Source organism: Urocampus carinirostris, chromosome 14, assembly GCF_059441175.1.
Source record: "Urocampus carinirostris isolate Australia breed hairy pipefish chromosome 14, RoL_Ucar_1.0, whole genome shotgun sequence".
Lineage (NCBI taxonomy): Eukaryota > Metazoa > Chordata > Actinopteri > Syngnathiformes > Syngnathidae > Urocampus > Urocampus carinirostris.
Genome location: NC_142362.1, coordinates 564,831 through 587,466, shown reverse-complemented (window position 1 = coordinate 587,466; position 22,636 = coordinate 564,831). Strand labels below are relative to the sequence as shown.

The 22,636-nt window shown below is 42.1% G+C and overlaps 1 protein-coding gene across 1 annotated transcript in view; it reads left to right on the top strand.

Annotated features, from left to right (window-relative positions):
* The first annotated feature begins 2,631 nt into the window (after positions 1-2,631).
* adcy5 (adenylate cyclase 5) overlaps positions 2,632-22,636 on the top strand; it is a 40,335-nt gene continuing 20,330 nt past the window's right edge. Inside the window, exons 1-2 of the mRNA XM_088353556.1 lie at positions 2,632-3,185; positions 4,729-5,560. Of these exons, the coding sequence (XP_088209682.1) occupies positions 3,169-3,185; positions 4,729-5,560 (849 nt within the window). The 5' untranslated portion in view covers positions 2,632-3,168. The remainder of the gene's footprint in view (positions 3,186-4,728; positions 5,561-22,636) is intronic.

The following is a 22,636-nucleotide window of genomic DNA, read 5'->3' as shown; positions in this document are numbered from 1 at the left end:
AGGGAGCGAGTGGGGACGTGCACCTGGAGAAGGTCGGACAGGTAAGGAGGAGCCAGGTTGTGAATGGCCATATATGTATATAAGATGAGTTTGTAGCTGATGCGATGCTGAACAGGAAGCCAGTGTAGCTGTTGGAGAACGGGGGTGATGTGCTGCTGGGAAGATGTTTTTGTGATGATGCGAGCAGAGGCGTTTTGAACCAGCTGAATTTTATGGAGGGACTTTTGGGGAAGGCCGAAGAGGAGAGCATTGCAGTAGTCAAGGCGGGATGTGACAAGACTGTGGACGAGAATAGCAGTAGTGCGGGGGGTGAGGGAAGGGCGGAGTCTGGTAATATTGCGGAGGTGGAAATAAGCAGTGCGGGTGATGGTGTTGATATGTGAGTGGAAGGTAAGCATGCTATCCAGGATGACACCCAGACTCTTGACCTGGGGGGAGGGGGACACTAAAGAGCTGTCGATGTTGAGAGAGAAGTTGTTTACTTTGGATAAAGTGGATTTGGTGCCAAGAAGGAGGAATTCTGTTTTATTGGCATTTAATTTAAGAAAGTTTGTTGTGAACCATGTTTTGAGTTCGGAAAGGCAAGAGGTGAGGGAGGGAGGTGGGAGTATGGAGTTTGGTTTGCAGGAGAGGTAGAGTTGGGTGTCATCAGCAAAGCAGTGAAAGTGGATATTAAATTTGCGGAGGATATGACCAAGAGGAGAGTCTATTGAGGAGGATAGGGTCAAAAGAAGTACTACTAATAAAAATGTCTCGTTTCGCTGCTGTTTTGTAGTGTCTCCAGTGTCCAATAAGATGGCTACATTTTCCTTTACTTGCTATTTTTTAAATTATGTATTCCATTTATGAAGATAGTTATCGAATTAAATAAAAGAAGAAAAAAAACACTTTAGCTCTTCCTATTGAATTTTGATCTTTTCCAATGCATATCAAATTCAGTTGACCACTAGATGGCACTATGTTGTCTGGTGCGATCAAGGGCATAGTGCAGCTTGGCGAAAGGATGCTGGACAAATATTGTGGCGACCTAAGCGTAGAATCCACTGTGTAAAAGAATACGAATTTCTCAACCTATGATTTTTTTTTGCCTTGATTAAAAACTAACATCAGTATGGTTCGGGTTCGCGCCCCGGCCGAGTCATTCCTAAGACTTAAAAAGTGGTCGGCGGCGCCCTCTCTTGGCTGCGGCTGCATCGGGTCAGATGCAATCGACATTTCGTTCTGTGTACATTGTTACACAGAATGACAATACAAGGAAATTATTATTATTATTATTATTATTATAGTTCATGTATTTTTGCCCTGTATTTAAACCACCTTTATTTTTTTACTGAATTCAATTGTTTTCCCACTAGGAGGCACTAGTCATGACTATAAATAGTGAGAAAAATATTACGATTTTTTTTAGGATAAACAATCCCTGCTATTATTCTTCCCCCAAACATTTTGAGAGATGTATTTTTTATATGAAAGCGATACAATCAATAGAAAAAGATTTCTCTTTGAAAAACGTTTAAATTAATAAGTGGGTGATTTAAATCAGGGGTCATCAATGTGGGGCCTTTTCAACTCGTTTTTGTTGGCTGTGAAAGGCGGACAATAACTTCAAATTTAAGACTGGAGTCGATAACATCTTTGTTACTGATAACAACATGAGGTATAGTACAAATTCAGATTCGGAAGGATAAATCTTATGATGTTTAACACGAATATTTTTTTAATTTCATTTGCCCTCCCCATTTACAGTGCTTTCTGTGATATTTACATCTCAAAGGATATCATCTTTTTTGAAATATATTCACGGTTTACGGCTCATTTCTTGTGGTGTGTCTTGGGCAAATACAGCCTGGCGGCGCCCATCCCTTTTCAGGCTGTTTTTTTTGGGGTAGGGGTTTGCTCCCTTGCATCAAACGGAGAGTACTGGTTCCAGTGGTTAACCATAGCAGGAGAAGCATCTTGATCTCACTCTGATGCAGCATCTTCATCATCTCGTTGCCGTTGTTTTTCGGTGTAAAGTTTCATCCTGCTCTTCAGAGACGAGCCGGACCTGAGATATTAATGACTTGAAATAGATAAAAAATAAAAATTACAAATACAAGATAATGAACCTGCTGTTTTTGTTACCAGTTTTTAATTGCTGAAAATTCTAAAGTCACGCATTTACTCTAAAAGTAGTAGGAGAGAAAATGTCACAGACCAGGAACGGAGACGGGACCCAATTGCGAGAGAGAAAGAAATACAAGCACAGTGTCTTTGTGAGAGGCACCTGGCTTTGGCAACATCAAGTTGACATATTTCAACCTGCAGCTCGTTTTTCTCTTGTGCTTCTTTGAGTGTTGTCTCGCGGGCCGGATTCAATCCCTTAGCGGGCCTGATTTGGCGCCTGTTTGACACCTGTGGTGCAAACTGATACTTTATACAATACAATATAAAAAATGAATAATACTTTACCTTTTGGAGGAATATAATATGAATATAAATGTCATTTTATGTAACTTTTATCCGCGGAGGAAGGTTATGTAGGAGCGAAGCAGCCGCGTCACCACGCCCCCTTTTTGAATGACAGACAGCTGGTCCAATGGCGTCGCCGGACCTAGCATCCCGCCTTCTGGAAGTACCCCAATGGGTCCGCGCGTCCATGATCCAGTCCACAGTTCGCCGGAGGGAGAAAGGTTCCGTCACGCTTCCGAGACTTTCGAACCGAAGAACCGAAGCCGGTGCACCGAGTCCATCCCCACTAACGCGGTGACGGCGGTACCCAAGAGGCTCCAATGGTGACGCCGACCTAAAGCGGCCACCGGCGGGGGCGCCGCTGCCGATGCTTCCCGGCGGCCCAAAGGACGACGCTCGCTTCCTCCATCTCCTGCAGGTGTCGACGGAACCCGAAGTCGAACCGCCCTCCACGATGCCATCCGGTCTCCGGGGAGCAGCTCGGTTCCTCTCGGGGGACGCTTAATTGGGCCCGACCATGTGGAGGCGAACCCACCCGGAGCTCTTGTTCCCCGACGTCGTGGGCCAACTTCCCTCGTGACTCGCGCGATTGATTCCGATCGGAATAGAATTTCATGTTTTGTCCTCCTTTTGGATGAAACCTTCGACGTTTGGATTTGCTTCAAGTCAAAAGTGGCTGCAAGGACCACGATGTGCTCCTAGTTGAGATTTTCCATCATGTCCAGATCCAACAGGTTTGTCATCTTCTATTCTTCATTTTCATACCCTAATATTATCATTATGAATGAATAAAAACTTTATTCGAACATTAAAAAAACAGAACCAAAACAATAACTCAACAACAAAATAATGTGAAATAATATGTTCGAAAAGGGGTAGTCAGAAGCAGATGCTTCTATTCCCTACCCCTTCATCTTCCCTCTTAAAAAGATAGATAGATAGATACTTTATTCATCCGCTTTGGGAAATTCACATTTCCAGCAGCATCCCTTTGCTGAGAACAATACAATAATAAAACAAAAAGAATACAATATACAATTACCCAGTGTGACGTGCAAATACCCACTGTAGCGTGTTATATAGAATAACTAAATAGTGCTACACAGAATACATATTGCAATAAGATTCGGTAATATGCAATGTAGGTGGTGTGGTTTACTGTGGGCTTTTACTCTGCCGGGTAGAGTTAAAGAGCCTCATGGCATGAGGAAGAAAAGATCTCTTCAGTCTGTCCGTAGTACAAGACAGTGACCAATAATATAGCAAGAATTGTAACAATATTAATAATAACAGTTCTGATATAACAGTAGCAACAGTAACACAAAGTTAACCAGAGTTTTAAACACAGTATTTCCAATCTCACTCATATCCCATTTACTTCATCTCTGTATTCCGCTAGTCATGTTTTTTGTATTTAAATTTGAGTGCGTGAATCCTTGGACATTGTTTGATCTGGTCTTGTCAATTGTTCCAAAGTTTGACTCCGCACACAGACACACACATGCTTTTCCTGGTGGTTCTCACCTTCGGGATTATGAATTCACGACAGCCCCTTGAGTTATAATTACCCTCTTTCCGAATGAATCATTTTTGGATGTTTTCAGGTATTATTCTTTTTAATCAGTGACACGCATTTTATCTACTTCAATCTGAAATTGTACGTCCTTTTTGGTCTTTTCTGGCCATTAAACTGGTTGAAAAGACACTAAATGGAAGTTCGAAAAATGTCATTTTCCAGACGTCGAAAAGACGACTTTTTGGTGGCTAAATTCTGAGTACATTAGATGAGGTAAACCAAAATGGGCTTAGTCAACCACTTCATCATTCTTCCAATAAGGAATCCATTTTCCTAGAAAATCACAACCTATTCATATGTGTGTCCTTATTTTTGGTCTAATTTTTAAAAATTTGGTTTTAAAAATTGTAGAACAGACGAACGTGGTGCCTGCAGGCACCAAGGTAGCTCCCGAAGACCATCTAAGTCGATTGCAGACTGGTTCTGAAAATGGCTCGCATGTGATGGGCCATTGTGATTTTCCAGGGAGATTTCGAACCGCACGGAATGATGGTTTAGTTGTTGACTGAGCCCATTTAAACCCTACTTTTGATGATTATAACTTGGTAAACACTACACGTTGTTATTTTAGAAATGGGTATCAAACTGATAAAGCCTTTGCGCTACTGAATAACCAAAAAAGCAGCCATCACTTTCACAAAGTTTTTTTGACCCTAACCATAGATTATCTTTTGCAATAATTCCCGATACCTTTCCGACAGTGTCAGCCCGCCCGGACCCGGCTCACGCGGCGGGGCCGAGCACCGGTCGGCCTGGAGCGAATCGGATCCGGTGGGCAACGGTTGCGTATATTCCACCCGAAGACCCGACGTCACCCGGAGGGACGAGGAAAACCCGGCGGGGCGCCGCCAGGCCGGTCCTCCCGGTCGGGCGACGACCACGGTGAGCAGGGTCAGCTTTCGTTCCCGTTCGGCCTGGCAGGAACGCGCCGAGGAGGTTCGGACCAGGTCGGTGGAGCTGGGCCTCCCTCAGGATCACGCCCCGCCGCCTCCCCTGCCTGGGTTCTCCGCCGCGGCGTTCTGGTCGGGCGTGGCGCACGTCTTCAGCTCCAAGAAGTTCCCCTCTGAGAATCTAGAGCGTCTTTACCAGCGCTACTTCTTCAGGCTCAACCAGAGCAGCTTGACCATGCTGATGGCGGTTCTGGTTCTGGTGTTCTGCGTCATGCTGATCTTCCACTGCTCGGCGGGGAACGGGCCTAGCGTGGCGTACGTGGTGGTCTTCTCCTCCGCCATCCTGCTGACCTTGGCGCTGATGGTGGCGTGCAACCGGACCGGCTTTCAGCAGGACCACATGTGGGTGGTGTGCTACGCCGTTATCCTGCTGGTGCTGCTGGTCCAGGTGGTGGGCGTGCTGGTGGTCCGGCCCCGGGACGCCTCGGAGGGCATCTGGTGGACGGTTTTCTTCATCCACGTCATCTACACCTTGCTGCCGGTTCGAATGCGAGCCGCCGTCGTCACCGGACTGCTGCTGTCCGTCGTGCACGTGGCCCTGTCCTGGATACAGAACCGCGTGGACCCGTTTCTGTGGAAACAGGTAAGTGTTTTCAGTTTTTTTCCTTAGAAAAAGGTGGGGTGCGTTGTTTGAGGTGTCCTTTAAAAGTTAAAAATAGAATATCTTATCCATTAAGTATGTGCTCCTGTCAAATATGCTTAAAATCCCAATCCAAGACGTAACCAAAGTCGATAGAATGCTGTTCTTGAACCCTTTGGAGAATACAGATGCGTTTGGTCTATTTTCACAGTTAGCACTCTCAAGTTTTTATCATTGAAATGAAATGAAATGATCTGCATTTCTCTAGCGCTTTTCAAGTCAATGACTTCCCAAAGCGCTTTACAATGTGCTCCACAGTTCCCAATAGCGGTCTTGCAGCCATGTAAGGCGCTAACCTGCTTATTGGGGGTATTAGGGGTTCAGTGTCTTACCCAAGGACACTTCGACATGTAACACGGACCAGCCGGGATTCGAACTGGGATCCCTTGATCCCAAGACGAGCGCTCTACCTCCTGAGCTACTGCCGCCCATTGAGTTTAAGATTTTTATTTGTTTGAACTACATAATACTCATAGCTATGATTATTTAGTATATTATTTAGTATTTCAGTACTCCAACCCAATACTACATATTTATATCTGTACATTCAAGGAAACTGCTGGTCAGATGTATCAACATTTCGTTATGTATACATGTGTACAAGAATGACAATAAAGCATATCTGAATCTGAATCTGATAGTGTCACAAACCAGAACAGGAAACAGGAAGCAGAACCCAATCGCGTAATGTTACTCACAGTTTATTGGGGAGAAGAGGAAGGAGCGCACACTCGGTCCAGGGATCGTTTGTCGCAGGGAGTAGATTGATCGGAACGGGAAAGTGGTCAAAATCAAACAGATCGGGGCGAGAACAAAACGGGAGCAAAACACAGGCAAGAACGGAGATTCACAGGGCTGGGCTGAACAAGAGCAGAAAACACAGGCAAAAATGGAGATTCTCAGGGCTTGACGAGTCAAAACAGAGTTTGGCAGACGCTCCGACAAAAGGCAACTCACAAGACAGCGTTTGAGTGGTCAGGCAGCAATCTGTCAACGCGTTTCAGCTGGTGTCCATGGGCGGGGCCAATTAGGCGCCATGGCAACCGTGACACAGAGATTTAGTACATTTAGCAATTGTCTTTCAAATGAATTCACCGATTGACCTGGGCGGCACGTGGCGTGACCGCAATGTTGGAACTATCAAAACGGTGATGTGTTTTCAGTCGGACGCATGTTTTAGCTCTACCCACAATACACATTCGATCTTCGGAGGGAGACGTTTACTTTAGACCATGCTCGGAAAGTGGACGTTGGGTATTTGTGTTTTTTTTTTTGTTTGTTTCAATTGTGTTTTTTGTAGACTTGGTCTTAAATGTTTTTTTAAAAGGCATTTAAAAAGTCTTAGAGTCATGAATGAAACATACCCTCAGCTGTAGGAACGCTGTTTACTGTACAAGCATGTTGGGCCAGCGTTGCCAGGGTTGCCTTTGCTGGGCATTCTACTTGAACGAGGTTGTTGGGGCTGTTTTTCATTGGGAGCTAGCAGGCAGTGCCAAAGAGCAGTATGGCCGCATGCAGCTCCAGAGCCGCTTGTACACAAAAGCAGCCGTCTACCGATTTTGTTGGTATTTTTTGGGTGTACCTTAACACAAATCATAGCTATGTAGCTAGCTGTGTACATTTTCACGAAAATTGACTCAACTGACACGCATGCATATCGGGATTTAGTTAATAGTCTAGATAGATTAGCTAGAAGTGTATTTATTAAAAATACTATCAAGTGTATTTGGTATTGCCAATTAATTTAGTATGGTATTAAAAAGGCAGTTGGTGGTTTGAACATGGAAATATCAACTACAATAAGTTAATTTTCAGTTCCTGATCAATGACATATTAAGACACACAGTTGTCGGTGATCACAAAATGTGGGGTGATCAGATAAGTGGGATCATTTATTAAAACATTTGTTCTCAATTCACCCCCAAAAATTAAAAGGACTGTTATTTTTTTGGGGAGGTATATTGTCTTTTCTTCGGCTATGTCAAATAACATTTATATTTCCAATTTTTTTTTGTGTGTCCGTTTTTTTGCTGGTAAACTTCCATCATTTATACATTTGGGTCCATTTTTACATTAAAGCTTACTTTTTATTTATAATATTTGCTTTTTGATTAGCATTTATTTTTTCTTCCACTATATCCAACAGCACCGTTTATTCCCACTTTAATTTAGTCGTTCTGATATTAAAGTCATTTTCCACTATTTAATTAAAAATAATAATTATAACGTATTTTCCAGACTTTAAGGCCACACACGAAATCCCCAAACTGGCCAGAAATTTGAAAGTACACCATGCATACTGCAAAGTACGGTGGAAAGAATTGGGAATGCATACAGTGTGCGGTACTACACGAGGGTTTATAGTATGCTACTATATTTCTACAATGATTGATCTTTCAATAAACATCACCGACCAAAATCACAAATTATTGTATGCAACGGGAATCGAACCCGGAATGCGGCGGTGAGAGCGCCGACACTTACGTTAGAGAATGGAGGAAACCGATTCATCATCAGAAACACCGTTGAGTTGTTTACCCGGTCGTGCTGTTTTTGTTTTTTGTTTGTTTATAAATCACATATTTCCAAAAGTTTGGCCAGGGACCAGTTCTGGTCCGTGTTCAAAATTTCAGTCATGGTGACCGCAGTATAAGATACATTTGTCCAAAAACAAGAAAAGAGGGATTGAGCCCACCCTATTTCTGACATGGCCACTGTAAACAAAAGAAGGAAAGATGACTACAAAAAGCCAACTGGAAAAGGTGAAGCAACTGGAAGCTGCGGTAAGGTAGCGCTTTATGAGAGACCGGGCGAGTCAAATGAAAATGCTACAAAGGCGAGCTACGAGGTCGCCGATTGCCAAGAACTGCAAACCTTTAACGAAGGGCGAATTTATGAGAGACTGTTCAAAGAATGCCAGGCCGAATCGTGGACTCTTGCCGATTTTTAACTTATGAAATCTGGCCCCCCGCTTTCTGAAAAGTTTGGACACCCCTGCTTCAGTATTTGACACCTTTTTTTTTATCTCATCTTTCCTTCTTTTTTCTGGCTACCCTGAATGTGACTTTTCACGTATATAGCCGTCGATGCTAGTCAATAATAAATCAATGAATGAATAAATAATAATAGTGAAAAGACGTATCTGTTTATTTCACATCAGGCAGCAATTCAACTTTGGAAGCATATATTACGTAAGCGACATTTACAAATAATTGACGTACTTATAATACCGTATTTTCCGCACTATAGGGCGCACCGGGTTATAGGGCGCACCCCCAAAAAAATTGTTTTTGGTCCTATTTTTGACATACATAAGATGCACCGGATTATAAGGCGCTACAATGGGAACGTGGACAAAACAGTCAGATGATTCAGTCCAACTGATTACCCCCTTAACATTCCCAAAGCTTGCAAAGACGCAAATACGTGTTGAAAACACGTGCGGATGCGGTGTCCGTACCATGTCACTCAAATGCATCGTTTCAAATATCATTCGGGAGGTTAAAGTCTTGGGATTCAAGAAATGCCAACCATTCCTTAGTTTCTATTTTCTTTTTCGCTCGCAACTTTACTGTGCATATGACGATAAACACTTGGAATTGAGTTGAATTCACTCAACTCATCACAGCAACATCAAGATCGTTCTAAAACAAGATACCGGGAAAATAGAAAGCCGCATAGCTCACCTAAGTTCTCGCGTTCAATAATGATACGCAATCATGGTCTTCTTACAACCGTGAGTGAAGTAAATCCAGGAGAGTAGAATATTTACAAATACAGACTAATGAAACATGTTTCTTTATGGCGTAGTTTAGCAAGCTTGCTATTCAGAGTCATCTTTTTCGGCCAATTGCAGGGTTTGTTTCGGCCCTCTAGCCTATCCGAGGCACCGAATAACTTTAGCCAATTGCGATCGATTCAAATGATGATCGACACATTGGTGAGCCAATGAAACGCCGGTATATAAATCCCAGCATACACCGCGGACTACTCCACGTTCGGGGGGAAATCGAGTCGGCGGCTGTTGCGTAAGTTGCGAGACCTTGCGATTTAATATTGAGCCATATATAAGGCGCACTGTATTATAAGGCGCATGGTCAGCTTTTGAAAAAAATTAAGACTTTTAGGTGCGCCTTATAGTGCGGAAAATACGGTAATTCCATTCTGGGGGAAACGAGTCACAACGAAAAAATGTAAAGCCCAATGAAATAACTTTAATGGACATGAAGCGCACATCGACTGCGTAATCAGTGTTCTGGTTTGCCGGCGTCCCTGCGTCCCAGACGCATGATTTTTGCTGAGAACGCATAGTCTCAAATCAACATGCGTCCCCGGGACGCAACTTTTTCGACACAAAATTGTCATTATTACCCGATTACTTTTATTTCTAACAAAGATTTACCGCACTCCAAATTTTTGGTCAGGCAGATCCGCCATTGTTGTTTCGGTCTCGCGGTTCGAGTTTTCGTCCGCACGTCGATCTCGGCCAACGAAATCTCGTTGCTTCGAGATGACGTCATTTTTGTGGTGCTTGTCGTCAATTTAAGGTGAAAATCAACCCAAAATTGGTCATTTCTGCAGTGTCGGTAATAAGTCGAAACCTAATGCCGAAAGTGATAACAACGGCAATAATTCCGGCACAAAAAAACGGCAGAGAAATTCTTCAGAAGATAGCCGAGGCTAAGAAAAACACGTGTGTTGAAGCCAACGACTCGACGAAAGAAAATAAACAAAATAATACTTCTAAGCAATATAAGGACTTTTCTGCCAAAATGGACTCAATGATATTCCCGGTGACGCTATGAGAAGGATGATAATGGATTGGACCTTGAGAAGGCATTCCAACTGTGGCGGGACAGCAAACCACCAAGAATATATGAACTGAAAAATCTGAAGTGATAACTGCTTTGTATTACCAATTAACTGTGATGATTAAAACTGCATGAATATATAGATTCATATAATTATTTCAGCAATATTATTTTGTATAATGTACAATATCTCTGTCGGGACCCATAGATTTTTGAGCATGCCGGTCCCCGGGACCCATCACTTTTTACAGCTCAAATGAAGACCGATTTATGGTGGTGCCGCGAAGACACCAAAAGCCCGAATTCACCTCAAGACGACGGAAAGTTCCAGAAGCTTTCCCGCAGATCTCACGTTCCACGTTAAATGCTATCTCTGCTCATTTTGCCAGCGCGCCGCTTTCACCCTCGCTTGAATTTCACACACTCGAAATAGTTTATGGCACTTGAGAGGACGCGTGTGAAACGATGACGCTTATTCACAGTTTTCGCTCGAGATTTGAAGAGTCTATTACAGGGGTAATGAGCTCATGCGTACCAAATCATCAGTACCCCAGGTAAAAACATGAAAATTGTATCTACTCACTATACAATTACGCGGCTCGAGTGCAGTTCACTTGTTGGTAGACATCGCAGCAAAAAAATCCCATAATGCCCCACGAAAATGGCACTCAAAATCAGCTCTGCCAGCGTGCTGCAATATTTGATTGAGGATAATCTCTCACTCTGCGGAGTGCGAAGAAGTGAGGGATTACATGTATTATTATTTTGTAATGTTTTTAAAGGAAAAACAAAATGTCATTTACCTTTTATTTAGTGTGAGGCTCGAGTTGGTACAGTGGAATTACTGGGTGGATGCAGAGGCGACTGTGGCTAAGCATCCGCAAGAATGATCATGCCTTGGAAGACTTTGTTGCTTTAATGGCTTCTTCATTCTTAATATTGTCCAATTGTCAATTATTTACGGCTGTATTTCTTTGCGTCGGGTGACAATTTGCATTCCCTCTTTGTGTTTTTTGAAAATCGCAATCTTCGTTTCCATGGTTATCATATTTTTGTGTCTCCTTTTAGCATCTCTGCAACTCTCGGGACCCATAGCTCAAAAATACAGTTTTCCTTTTGACAAAGTGCACGGAATACTGAATCGAATCAAGAAAGAGAAAGTCATCGTGGGAGGGAGTTCAGCCAATAGCATATTAACATCTTCATGATAGCGGACCAGCATTTGATATATCAGCCAATAGCAAACAGCCATCTCGTAGATCTAACTATACGTACGTACGAGGTTTTTGGGCACGCAAAATAACATGTTGTCGGAACAGGACCAATCATCTCAAGCAGGGGTACCAAACAGGCGGCCTGCGGGCCGGATCGGGCCCGCTAAGCGATTGAATCTGGCCCGCAAGACAATGCTCAGAGAAGCGCAAGAGAAAAACGAGCTGCAGGTTGAAATATGTCCACTTGATGTTGCCAGAGCCAGGTGCCTCTCACAAAGACGCTCTACTTGTATTTTTCTCTGTCTTTTTTTCCTCCCTTTTTCTCTCACTCTCTCTCTCTCTCTCTCTCTCTCTCTCTCACACACTCTGTGTCGCTCTTTTTCTCTTTCTGTGTTTCTCTTTGTCCCACTGTCATTTTACCTTCTCTTGCTCTCTTCCTCTTTTCATTTTCTCTCTCTTTTACCTTTTTCTCTCTTTTTTGCCTTCCCCTTCTCTCTTCCACCCCTTTTTTATTCTCTCCTTCTCTCTTTTTCTCTTTTTATTTCTCTTTGGATTTCTTTTTCTTTCTTTCCCCCTCTCACTATTTCTTTTTATTTCTTTTGTTTCTAGCGTTCTTTCTTTGTCTCTCTTTCTTTCTCTCTCTCTCTCTCTCTCTCTCTCTCTCTCTCTCTCGTTCTCTCTCTTTCTCCCTTTCTCTCTCCCTCTCGTTCTCTTATTTCTTTTTCTTTCTCTTTAATTTTCTAGTCCGGCCCCCGAGAAAATGTTTGTTCTATGGTGTGGCCCCCGAGTTCAAATGAGTTTGACACCCCTGTTGCAGATGACCAAATTTTGCATGAAATTGGTAGTGGTGGCGCTCCAAACAACGGCAGTACTGCTATTCCAACTGTTCAGAATCGACACCTCAACAACGAGCAACAATTCAATAAAGGCCGTGTCGGTATTGGACCCTTGCCAACCTGTTTCTGTTCCCTCTGCTGGAGTCTCATCGGGGGTCGTTTGATCCTAAGGGAGAAACTGGGACAACCAAAACGCAAAGCAGCGCTCCGGGCTAGTCCTTTCATGGAGATGATCTTGAAACAACAATCACTGAAACGACACAAACGGCTAAATCGTGTGGAACAAACCGGGTCATACGAGTACTGTAATTCCCGGTTTATTGCAGTTAATGAGGACCAGAATTGCTCCGATGTGCAAAAAACTGTGACCTAATAGTCACCTAGGGATAACAGATTGCAGCCAGAACAGTGCAGTTTGTTTTAGACAAGCGCCAGGGGCAAACCGAAGGGGGGAAAAATGGGCTCCGCCAGCTCCTCTCAGCAGTAATCGACTGCAGGTAATGGATCGTGAATAAAACCGTGCCACTCGTTTTAGGCCGAGCGCAATGGTGCACTTCGGCGGCCCGGACCCTGCTCTCATCAATAGTTGACCGGCGATATTGGGTCGAAGCCGTAACGGTGCGTTCGATATCAAGGGGGCTAGAATGCCATGCCTCCTGAGAAAGTGCCGGCCGCTTCTTGCAGCAATAATAGGGTCGCGGGGCTGCTGGAGCCCATCCCAGCTGTCCTCTGGCAGTGGTTAGGGGACACCCCGAACTGGATGCCACACAGAGACAAGACAACTCACTCGCTCATTCACAATTTGAAATGGCCAATGAAGCTGACACGCACGTTTTTGGAATGAAACTGGAGTGATCGGAGGAAACCCACGCAATTACGGGGAGAACATGCAGACTCCGCACGGGGAGGTAGGGGGACAGCCGTTATTGAATCTTGGACCTCCACACCATGGGGCTGCGCGCTAATCCATTGTGCCGCCACGGCTCTTACACCTTTTTCATTGCCAAATTCAAGCACTTTTTAAGCCCTTTCAAGGCCATTTTAAAATAGCGTTTCTCGTATCTTCAAAGCAAAGAATCCAGCGCTGATCAATTATTCAATGAAAAAATTCACAGATCTACATGTTTTTTCAAATGCACAAATTATGAATTCAAATCGTTAGATTTACAAACCATTTTGGCTTTTTATACTTATTTTCTTAAATTATTTCTTAGGTGAATTCCATCGAATTTTGCCGAATTATTATCGAATTAGTTTAACTAGTTTTGTCGAGTTTCCCATCTCTCGTTCTCCGATCCCCCGTCTGTCTCTGCTGTCTCTCTCCGTGTTCTGTCCTTTTGACACGTGGGGGCATGGGCCCCTCCCATGGGGCGTGATGACTCCTCCCCTGGGGCGGGCCAGGTGCCAACGTCACCTCCTCCTCGCCGGAAGACGCCGCCACGTCTAGAGGACTCGCAACAAGAAAGCTTATCAGAAACCTCGTCTCCTTTTCCCGCGTCACCCATTGTCCTCGTTCTCGTTTTTATGTAAACATCATTTTTGTCTAGGCCACACTGACCCCACTACATTCAACAAATGTCATTTGTATCATATTAAATCCCTTATAGTCAATTCAATTAAATAAAAAATCCTTCAACACGCTGAGAACATTAAAAGTCGAACAACAACACAAACACCCTGTAAATGCAAAACATTAAAATGTAAATTAAGAATAACTCTCCAATGCTATAGATAAATGATACAATACTATTTTAAACCAATTTAGACACCGATCTTTTAAGAAACACGCAAAAAAAATATCAATGAAAAAAGGTAGAACGAAAAGCAAAATATCAGCAGTGTCTAAAATAGAAAGTTTGAATCCACTTGTTTGGACTTTTTTAATCAATAAAATAAGTCCAAATTTGGCTCCTTTTTCTGCGTTCTATATTCACAGTAATTTCTTTTTTTTTTTAATTTCCGTTATCCCCCAACGACTTTAGAGCCCTTTCCAAGTTTGTAAACAAGTGGAACGTATCCCAGCTGCGCGTGCATTGTTAAGGGAGAACGGCAGAATTCCCGTCAGTTTATAGGAGCTCATTGACTCAGAAAGATCGGAGATCGTAGATAGGCAAATATGTGCTAGCGGCAAGATAGCGACTTCATTTTAGTTCATTTGATCTGCACTGAATTCCTTCCTTTTAAAGGTACTGGAAAAAAAAGCGCTTGAATTTGCCCATGAAAAAGGTCTACGAACCCTGCAATGGGAGCGTCTCGCCCGTAGTCGCTAATGCTAACGCCGCGGTAAGCCGATGAATAGCAGTTAGCTCGGCAGATGCCGCTCATGTTTTAAAGCAACAGTGTCTGTAACTGCCACGGGAACTGTACTTCATCAGGCTCAGCCATATGTTAGTCCAATTATGATTGCGTTTTATCTTATGTTTCAAAGCTAGCCTTTAGCAAAGACGCTAACGGCTACGAGGAGCACAATGGTCATAGGTTTTATGAGAAAGGGCCTTCATGTAATGGATATCATTTTGTTTGCCCACCATTGAACAGTGAGCTGAATTGATAACAGCAAATAGTGAGTTGCGCTGCCAGCTATAGTAAAAGTCAAACTTTGGAATAATTTAAAAGATGAGATCAAACAATGTCCAACGATTCACGTGTTCAAATTGAAATACTAAAAAACATTGATGGCGGAATACAGAGATGAAGAAAATGGGGTAGGAGTGATACGAGAGATTGGGAAGAGTGCGTCTAGAACTTTGTTGTTACTGTTGCTCTTGTTTTACTATTGTTATTATCATTGGTGTATTTCATAGGGAAGATTAAGGGGCAAGGAAAATAAGCATCTGCTTCTTATTACCCCTTTTCGAGCATATTATGTCACATTATTTTGTTGTTGAGTTATTGTTTTTGTTCTTTTTTTATTTCAATGTTCGAATAAAGTTTTCATTCATTTTCATATTACTGTATTACTAACGACTAATCATCAAAATGGAGCTATATAGCTTTACATCAGGGGTCTCTAACCTTTTTCAAGCCGAGAGCTGCTTTTTGTTACAAAGGGGCCCCTCTTTCGTATGTGTTTTGTCAAATAACACCTTATCATGTTATTACTATCTTATCTTTACGTGAACCAACGGAAGTAGGGTGAATTCGACTCAAACCATTAAGAAATAATAATTGGACATCGCAACGGTGAGCTATTTTCAGAACAGGTTCGCGGGCCCCTCAGCGGTCCTTAAGGGGCACCATGTCGGGGCCCCTTGCGCTACCCGATGAGGCGAGACGAACATAAATGTCCGCCTACATACGTCAGAACAGCGAGCGCTAATGGACTAGCGGCGACGAGGTCCTCGGAGAAGAACGGAAGGTCCCCCCCCGAACGGCATCGCGAATAAAGGACGCTCAAGTGCTCGGCGCTGATCCCACCCGGTGAATCACCGCTCGGTGCTCCCATGATGCCCCGCTAGCGACACGGGATAAGACAATGGCGTCACGCTGAAAAAAAATCAAGAGCTTATACCTGATGGATACCACGCGGCAAAGTACGGAGGTTCACTTCCATATTTTCCCGCGTGGGCGAGCATAAATTTTAGCTAGCGATAGGCTATGAAATCCCCTCTTCGTTACCGCGAGCGACAACAAAAAACTGAGCCAGCTGGATTGGAGATATTTGGGAATTCCACAGGTTTTATTTGTATTTATTTAACAGGTGGATTATTTTGGCTTGTATAAAAAGCATAAAACAGATGCTAAAGGAGAAGGCTGAGTGATGAGCTTTTACCATAACACGAGTTTGTTCATCCGGCTCTAAAACAGGAGTGCCCACACTTTTCAATTCCCCAGCTTCGTTGAAATTTCCGATGCCTTTTGCACTTTCTATTTTGTCTTGAATCATGTTGGTTGAATTGACATTATTATTGATTTATAAAAAGTTTCAAGGAGCTATTCAAGTTTCGATGTACCTTCATACGAGTTGCTGCTAAACCTAATTTTAGCGATAGTCAGTTGTGTTAAAATTCCCAACATTTCAAGCTTTTACAGCAAATGAGTATCCGCTCCAAATACCGTATTTTCCGCACTATAAGGCGCACCTAAAAGCCTTTATTTTTTTCAAAAGCTGACCATGCGCCTTATAATACAGTGCGCCTTCTATATGGATCAATATTAAATCGCAAGGTCTCGCAACTTACGCAACAGCCGTCGACTCGATTTTACCCCGAACGTAGAGTAGTCTGCGGTGTATGCTGGGATTTATATACCGGCGTTTCATTGGCTAACCAATGTGTCAATCGTCATTTGAATCAGTCACTATTTGCTAAAGTTATTCGGAGGTAAAGGGGGCGGTTCCTTTTTATCATTTACAGGCTCGCATAGGCTAAAAGGGCGAAACAAAGCCTGCAATTGGCCGAAAAAGATGAATGTGAATCACACGTTGGGTTGAACTACGGCATAGAGAAAAATGTTTTTACTATTCTGTATTTGTAAATATTTGACTCTCCTGGAAATGACTACACTCACGGTTGTAAGAATACCACGGTTACGTACCATTATTGAACGTTATGGCTGCAAGAGAACTTAGGTGAGCTATGCGGATTTATATTTTCCCGGTATCTTGTTTTAGATACGATCTGGATGTTTCTGTGATGAGTCTATTTTGAAACTCAATTCAATTCAAAGTGTTTATTGTCATATGAACAGTAAAGAACCCCGTTTCCCTGCGCAATGAAATTCTTACTTTGCTGTACACATAGTTGCCAGAAAAAAACAAATTGGAAACTAAGAAATGGTTGGCATTTCTTAAATCCCAAGACTTGAACCTTCCGAATGATATTTGGAACGATGCATTCGAGTGATTGGTGACATCGTACACTGTTTCCGTACATGTCCGAGACACGTATTTGCTTCTTTGCAAGCTTTGGGAATGTTAAGGGGGTAAGAAGTTGGACTGAACTATCTGACTGTTTTGTCCACGTTCCCGTTGTAGCGCCTTATCATCCGGTGCGCCTTATGTATGGAAAATATAAGACCAAAAACTATTTTTTGGGGGTGCGCCTTATAGTGCGGAAAATACGGTACCTGTTATGGGTCTCTCCTTAATACTAACGATTGCATCTATTGTCTCCGACTGCTACACTCGCTACAGCGCTCTTCACACAATCTTCAATCTTTGTCCGAGCGAGTAACGGGGGCGGGGCATCTCGTCGATGGCGAGGCATCGATGACGTCATTCCCTTGAGAGCTTCCGTAAAAAAGGAGCTTAAAATAAAAAAATCATGTGAGCCCGGTTTTGATCCTCTTGTGGGAACGGCTCCTGACGGCGGGCGCGTGACCTGCATTACCTCCCGCAGGGTGACAATGCGCCCACTGTGCCGCTATTGATCCTCGTGGCTTCGCTCACAAACCGACATGGCCTCTTCACAGTTAAGCTTTTGTTTGACAAGGTTTATTTTTAGTGGGAAGGAAATTCTTAGAATGGCCGCAAGGTCTTCTTCCCCGAAATCTCCTACCTTTATCACGCGCTCTTACTATCCCCCCAGCCGCAATTCATCATGCATTTACCGATAGACCCTTTCGTTTGTTTGTAAACATTGGGACGTATCCGGTGGGCGGGGCTTAGACCGGCGGCAAAGGAATACTCGCGCCGGTCAGAAAACGGAGGAAAAGAAAGCTGCCGTTCGCTGTCTTCATGTTGTGTGCCAGAATCAGAGGAACAACCTTCATGATCCGAAATTCAAGTTTTACAGCAGGCAGGGGTGTCAAAGTCATTCGAACTCGAGGGCCACACGATAGAACAAACATTCTGTCGGGGGCCGGACTAATAGATAAAAGAGATAAAGAAATAAGAGAAAGAGGGAGGGAGAGAGCGTGAGAAACAAAAGATAAAAAGTCGTGAGAGAGGGGGGAAAAGAAAGGGAGAGGAAGAAAGAAATCCAAAGAGAAATAGAAAGACAGAGGGAGAGAAAAGAGAAAAGAAAGCGCAAAGGGTAAGAAGAGAAAAGAGAAAAAGGAAAAAAGGAAGTTAGAGCAAATAAAGTTAAAAAGACACAGAGAGAGAAAGAGACAAAGAGCCACAAAGGAAGAGAAAAAGAGAGAGACAGAGAGTGAAAGAGACAGAGTGGGAGAAAAGGGGTGGAAAAAAGAGAGAGAGAGAGAAAGAAATACAAGTACAGCGTCTTTGTGCGAGGCACCTTTCTTTGGCAACATCAAGTGGACCTATTTCAACCTGCAGCTTTTTTTTCTCTTGCGCTTCTTTGAGTGTTGTCTCGCGGGCCGGATTCAATCCCTTAGCGGGCCTGATCCGGCCCACGGGCCGCCTGTTTGACACCTGTGTTTTACAGGATCCCAGCTCACACTCCTGATCGAGGAAAGAGACTTGTGCAAAAAGGGACAGTATGTCAAATTGAGTGTTATTAGCTTCGTGCTTCCCGATACAGTCGCTTTTGTATTTTGATTCGGCTGGTAGAAATATGAAATGGCAATATAAAAACTCTTTAAAATAAATCGGGGCTTGAAAAATCCTCAGCCAGCGGTGACCGATTCAAATATTGATTGACACATCGGTCAGCCTCATAAATAGAGGGGTATTTACAATGTGTATTCAAATCCAAACTGAAATGACTTCTGGAAGGAGAAGTCAAACATTTACAACTCTTTCACAATTTTTAAAAAGTGGCCAAAGTCAAATATAGGGTTGCAAAAGTTTTAGAGTGACCTACTGAACGTCTACAAATGGCCACTTTTAGAACAGCTTTGACATACCTTTAAAAAAAATGTGTAAAGTACGATATTTAGCTAAGACGCCCTTGTGACACTATTTTGAAGGCGTGTGATTGCAATACAAATTCATGCCACACGCTGTGTGTTCCAACTTAGATGACTTTATGTTAGTAGCACATGCAGTGGATATTTCAGGTGGGGACAAAACCTCCCAAAAAAACCAAAAGCGTCCATATTCTCAGCCGAAGAACAACTTTCAATCCACTTTGGGTAGGTCTCGGTTTAGGATTTTAGGTGAATTTTACAGGAACATTAAGGGGTTCTCAGACATTCCTCGCAGGGGTAGGGGGGCTAAAGGGGGTCTGTCATTTCATTCTGAGTCTCAGGGAGGGAAAACCCCGCACTTGACAAAGGACGTCGAGGATATTCATAGAATAAAAGCGCTCGCGTTTGCGTTGCCCCGCGAAGAAGTCCTTATCTAATGGCCGCCGTCACCGTGGCAACCCTCAGGCGGGGGAAAGACAGATGCGGGAAGCCCGGGTTTTTGTCTCCATCCTTTAAGTATTTTCAGCTCACGATCCGTTCTAGTTACTTACTACCAGGGTTGGGTAGGGTTTCTTTAACTGGATTACTTTTAATGACTTTTGGATGACTCCAATAGCAAATATGCTCAGAAAAGACAAAAGAAACTTAATAGGAATAAAATGACTCCATTTTGTGCAGGCTTGGGGAGTAACAGAATACAGGGAACGGCAAAAATGATGTTGGCAAGCTGTTAGAATTTATTTTAATTTTGTTTCTGTGGCATTTTATGTTCGTTTTGCCGGAGATCAAAGAGATCAAAGCCAGGAGAGAAAGCTTACCGCGTGTTGTGAGTCATCATTTTATTCCTATTTAGTTTCTTTTGTCTTTTATGAGCATATTTGGTATTGGAGTCATCCAAAAGTCAATGAAAGTAATCCAGTTAAAGTGACCCTACCCAACCCTGCTTACTACTACTTTCAAAAAGTGACTGAGTTAGTAACTGCATTTCTCTGTAGTAAAAGTAACTCGTTACTCGCGAAGGTTGTAGGTTTTAGATCAGGGGATGGTGTCATAACAGTCTGTGGTTTGCAATCATCTGTGGTCTGTGCAGCCCTTTGAGACTCCTTGTGATTAAGGGCGTTACAAATGAACAGAACTTGACTAGAGGTTTTTGAGTTTTTCCTTGCCCTCATATAGGTTTTAGATCAGGGGATGGTGTCATAACAGTCTGTGGTTTGCAATCATCTGTGGTCTGTGAAGCCCTTTGAGACTCCTTGTGATTAAGGGCGTTACAAATGAACAGAACTTGACTAGAGGTTTTTGAGTTTTTCCTTGCCCTCATATAGGTTTTAGATCAGGGGATGGTGTCATAATAATCTGTAGACTGTGCAGCCCTTTGAGACTCCTTGTGATGAAGGGACAAACAAATAAACATGACTTGACTTGACGTAAAAATGCACACAAACAAACTTAACCGCACCAAACTTATGTAAATGCACAAAACGTACGTCAGTACGCACAAAATTGTATGAAAAAAACGTACATAAACATGCACGAAAATGTATTTAAAGACATAAAACGTAAGTAAACACATCAAAATGCACTCAAATGTACGCACAAAAGAAGTATGTGAAAACGTTCATAAATGTTAAACGGCAGCACTTTTGACTGTCGGTAACGTCGGAATAAATAAGGAGTGGGACGGACCCCGTTACTGAAAAAGTCAAGCTGTTATGCCAACACTTCTCAGGATTCCTAGTGACGGGCCCACCACGTGAAAAGGCCCATTGTGCGCTTCGGGGCCGTATCGGTCAGATAACAAGCCTAGATAACTTCATTTTCCCTTTTTTTGCGGACTTCCCCGAGCTTAGATAGTCGCAGGTATATAAATATATGTTTTTTTTTTTTTGCTTTAATTTGATTGTCATTCAATGAATTTTTAGAAAATATAAATTCTTAAGCTAAAAATATAGAAGGACTTTCAAATATTTGGAAAATGTTTATGTATTATTCAAATAGGTTAATCCATGAATTTGTTGTTAGGTTTATCAATTGGTCATTCATTCATTCATCGTAGAGAAAGTGTGTCACTTAAGGACTTTTTCAAAAAAAGATTTAGGTTTTATTTTTGATATTCAATGAATCTTTCATGAATATTGTTCCTAAAATAAAGAGATGAAAATTGATATTAAAAACTAACTCGTGCTTGAATATTGAAAACAAATCATTTGGATTTTTTTTTCTATAAGTCTTATTTCATTCTTTATTATTTTACCTGTACTCAAAATTGGCAAACTAATGAACTCTTGGAAACAAAATGGGGAAAAAAATAAAAACAAACCTATTTATTAAATCCATTATCTGCACCGCTTATTAAATAAATAAATGAATAAGAATAACTTATTACTTGACCGTTAAATATTTCTATTTTTTTATTTCATTCATCTTTAATTTTCTTTGTTTACAGGACAAATAACTTACAATTCTTTAAATGTCCTTTTTTGTAATTAATTTTGCTATTGAATTGGCAGAAAAAAAGCTCTAAGAATAAAAAGTTGAAAATCGATTAAGCTCTATAAACACACTTTAAACGAAGAATTTTAACCAGACGATGCCTGCTTTTACACACTATGTAGTTGTAAGAGAGTAAAACAGATGATGATGTGAAAAGAATCATTTCTCAGAAACTATGAAATACTGTTTATATCGTGATTTTATGAATGGCTTACCAAATGATTGTCATAATGATGTTGGATATCATCATTTTCTTATATGACGTCCAAAGTTATTATGTTCTCAAGGTTTCTTCATTTTCCTCATGTTGAGCTTTTTGAGTTTTTCCATGCCCTCATGTAGGTTTTAGATCAGGGGATGCTGTCATCATAGTCTATAGAGCCCTTTGAGACTTTTTGGGATTAAGGGCCAAACAAAGAAACTGGAATTGACTCATGATTTTTATTTTACATTTAATCTTTTATTCATTTTGTTGATTAATTAATAGAAAAATAACCTTTTAGAATAAAGAGACAATAATTTTAAAAAAGTGAAACATATAGAAACATACAAAATATATTTTCAGTATTCAACTCCTCTTTTAAGAAGTTTTCTGGTTAATGGAGAAAAACAAAATAACTCTTTCAATAAAAAGTAAAAAAATAATAAACGTAAAAAACTTTAAAATTATTTATGAAAAGCTGCAATTCTGAGGATTAAAATGTTTATTAGAACATGGATGGAATTATTGAAATGTAAAAAGAGTTCTTCATAAGGTTGATAGGAGCCTAGTCGCCGAAGAGTGGATTCAATCGACCGTGATCCAAAATAGGGTTTTTTTCCCGCCACTAGCGTTCAATTTTCGGCCGATTGCTGGCACGAATATTCGGGAATTTGACGGATATCGGTGTCTCCTGCCTTTTGTCACACACG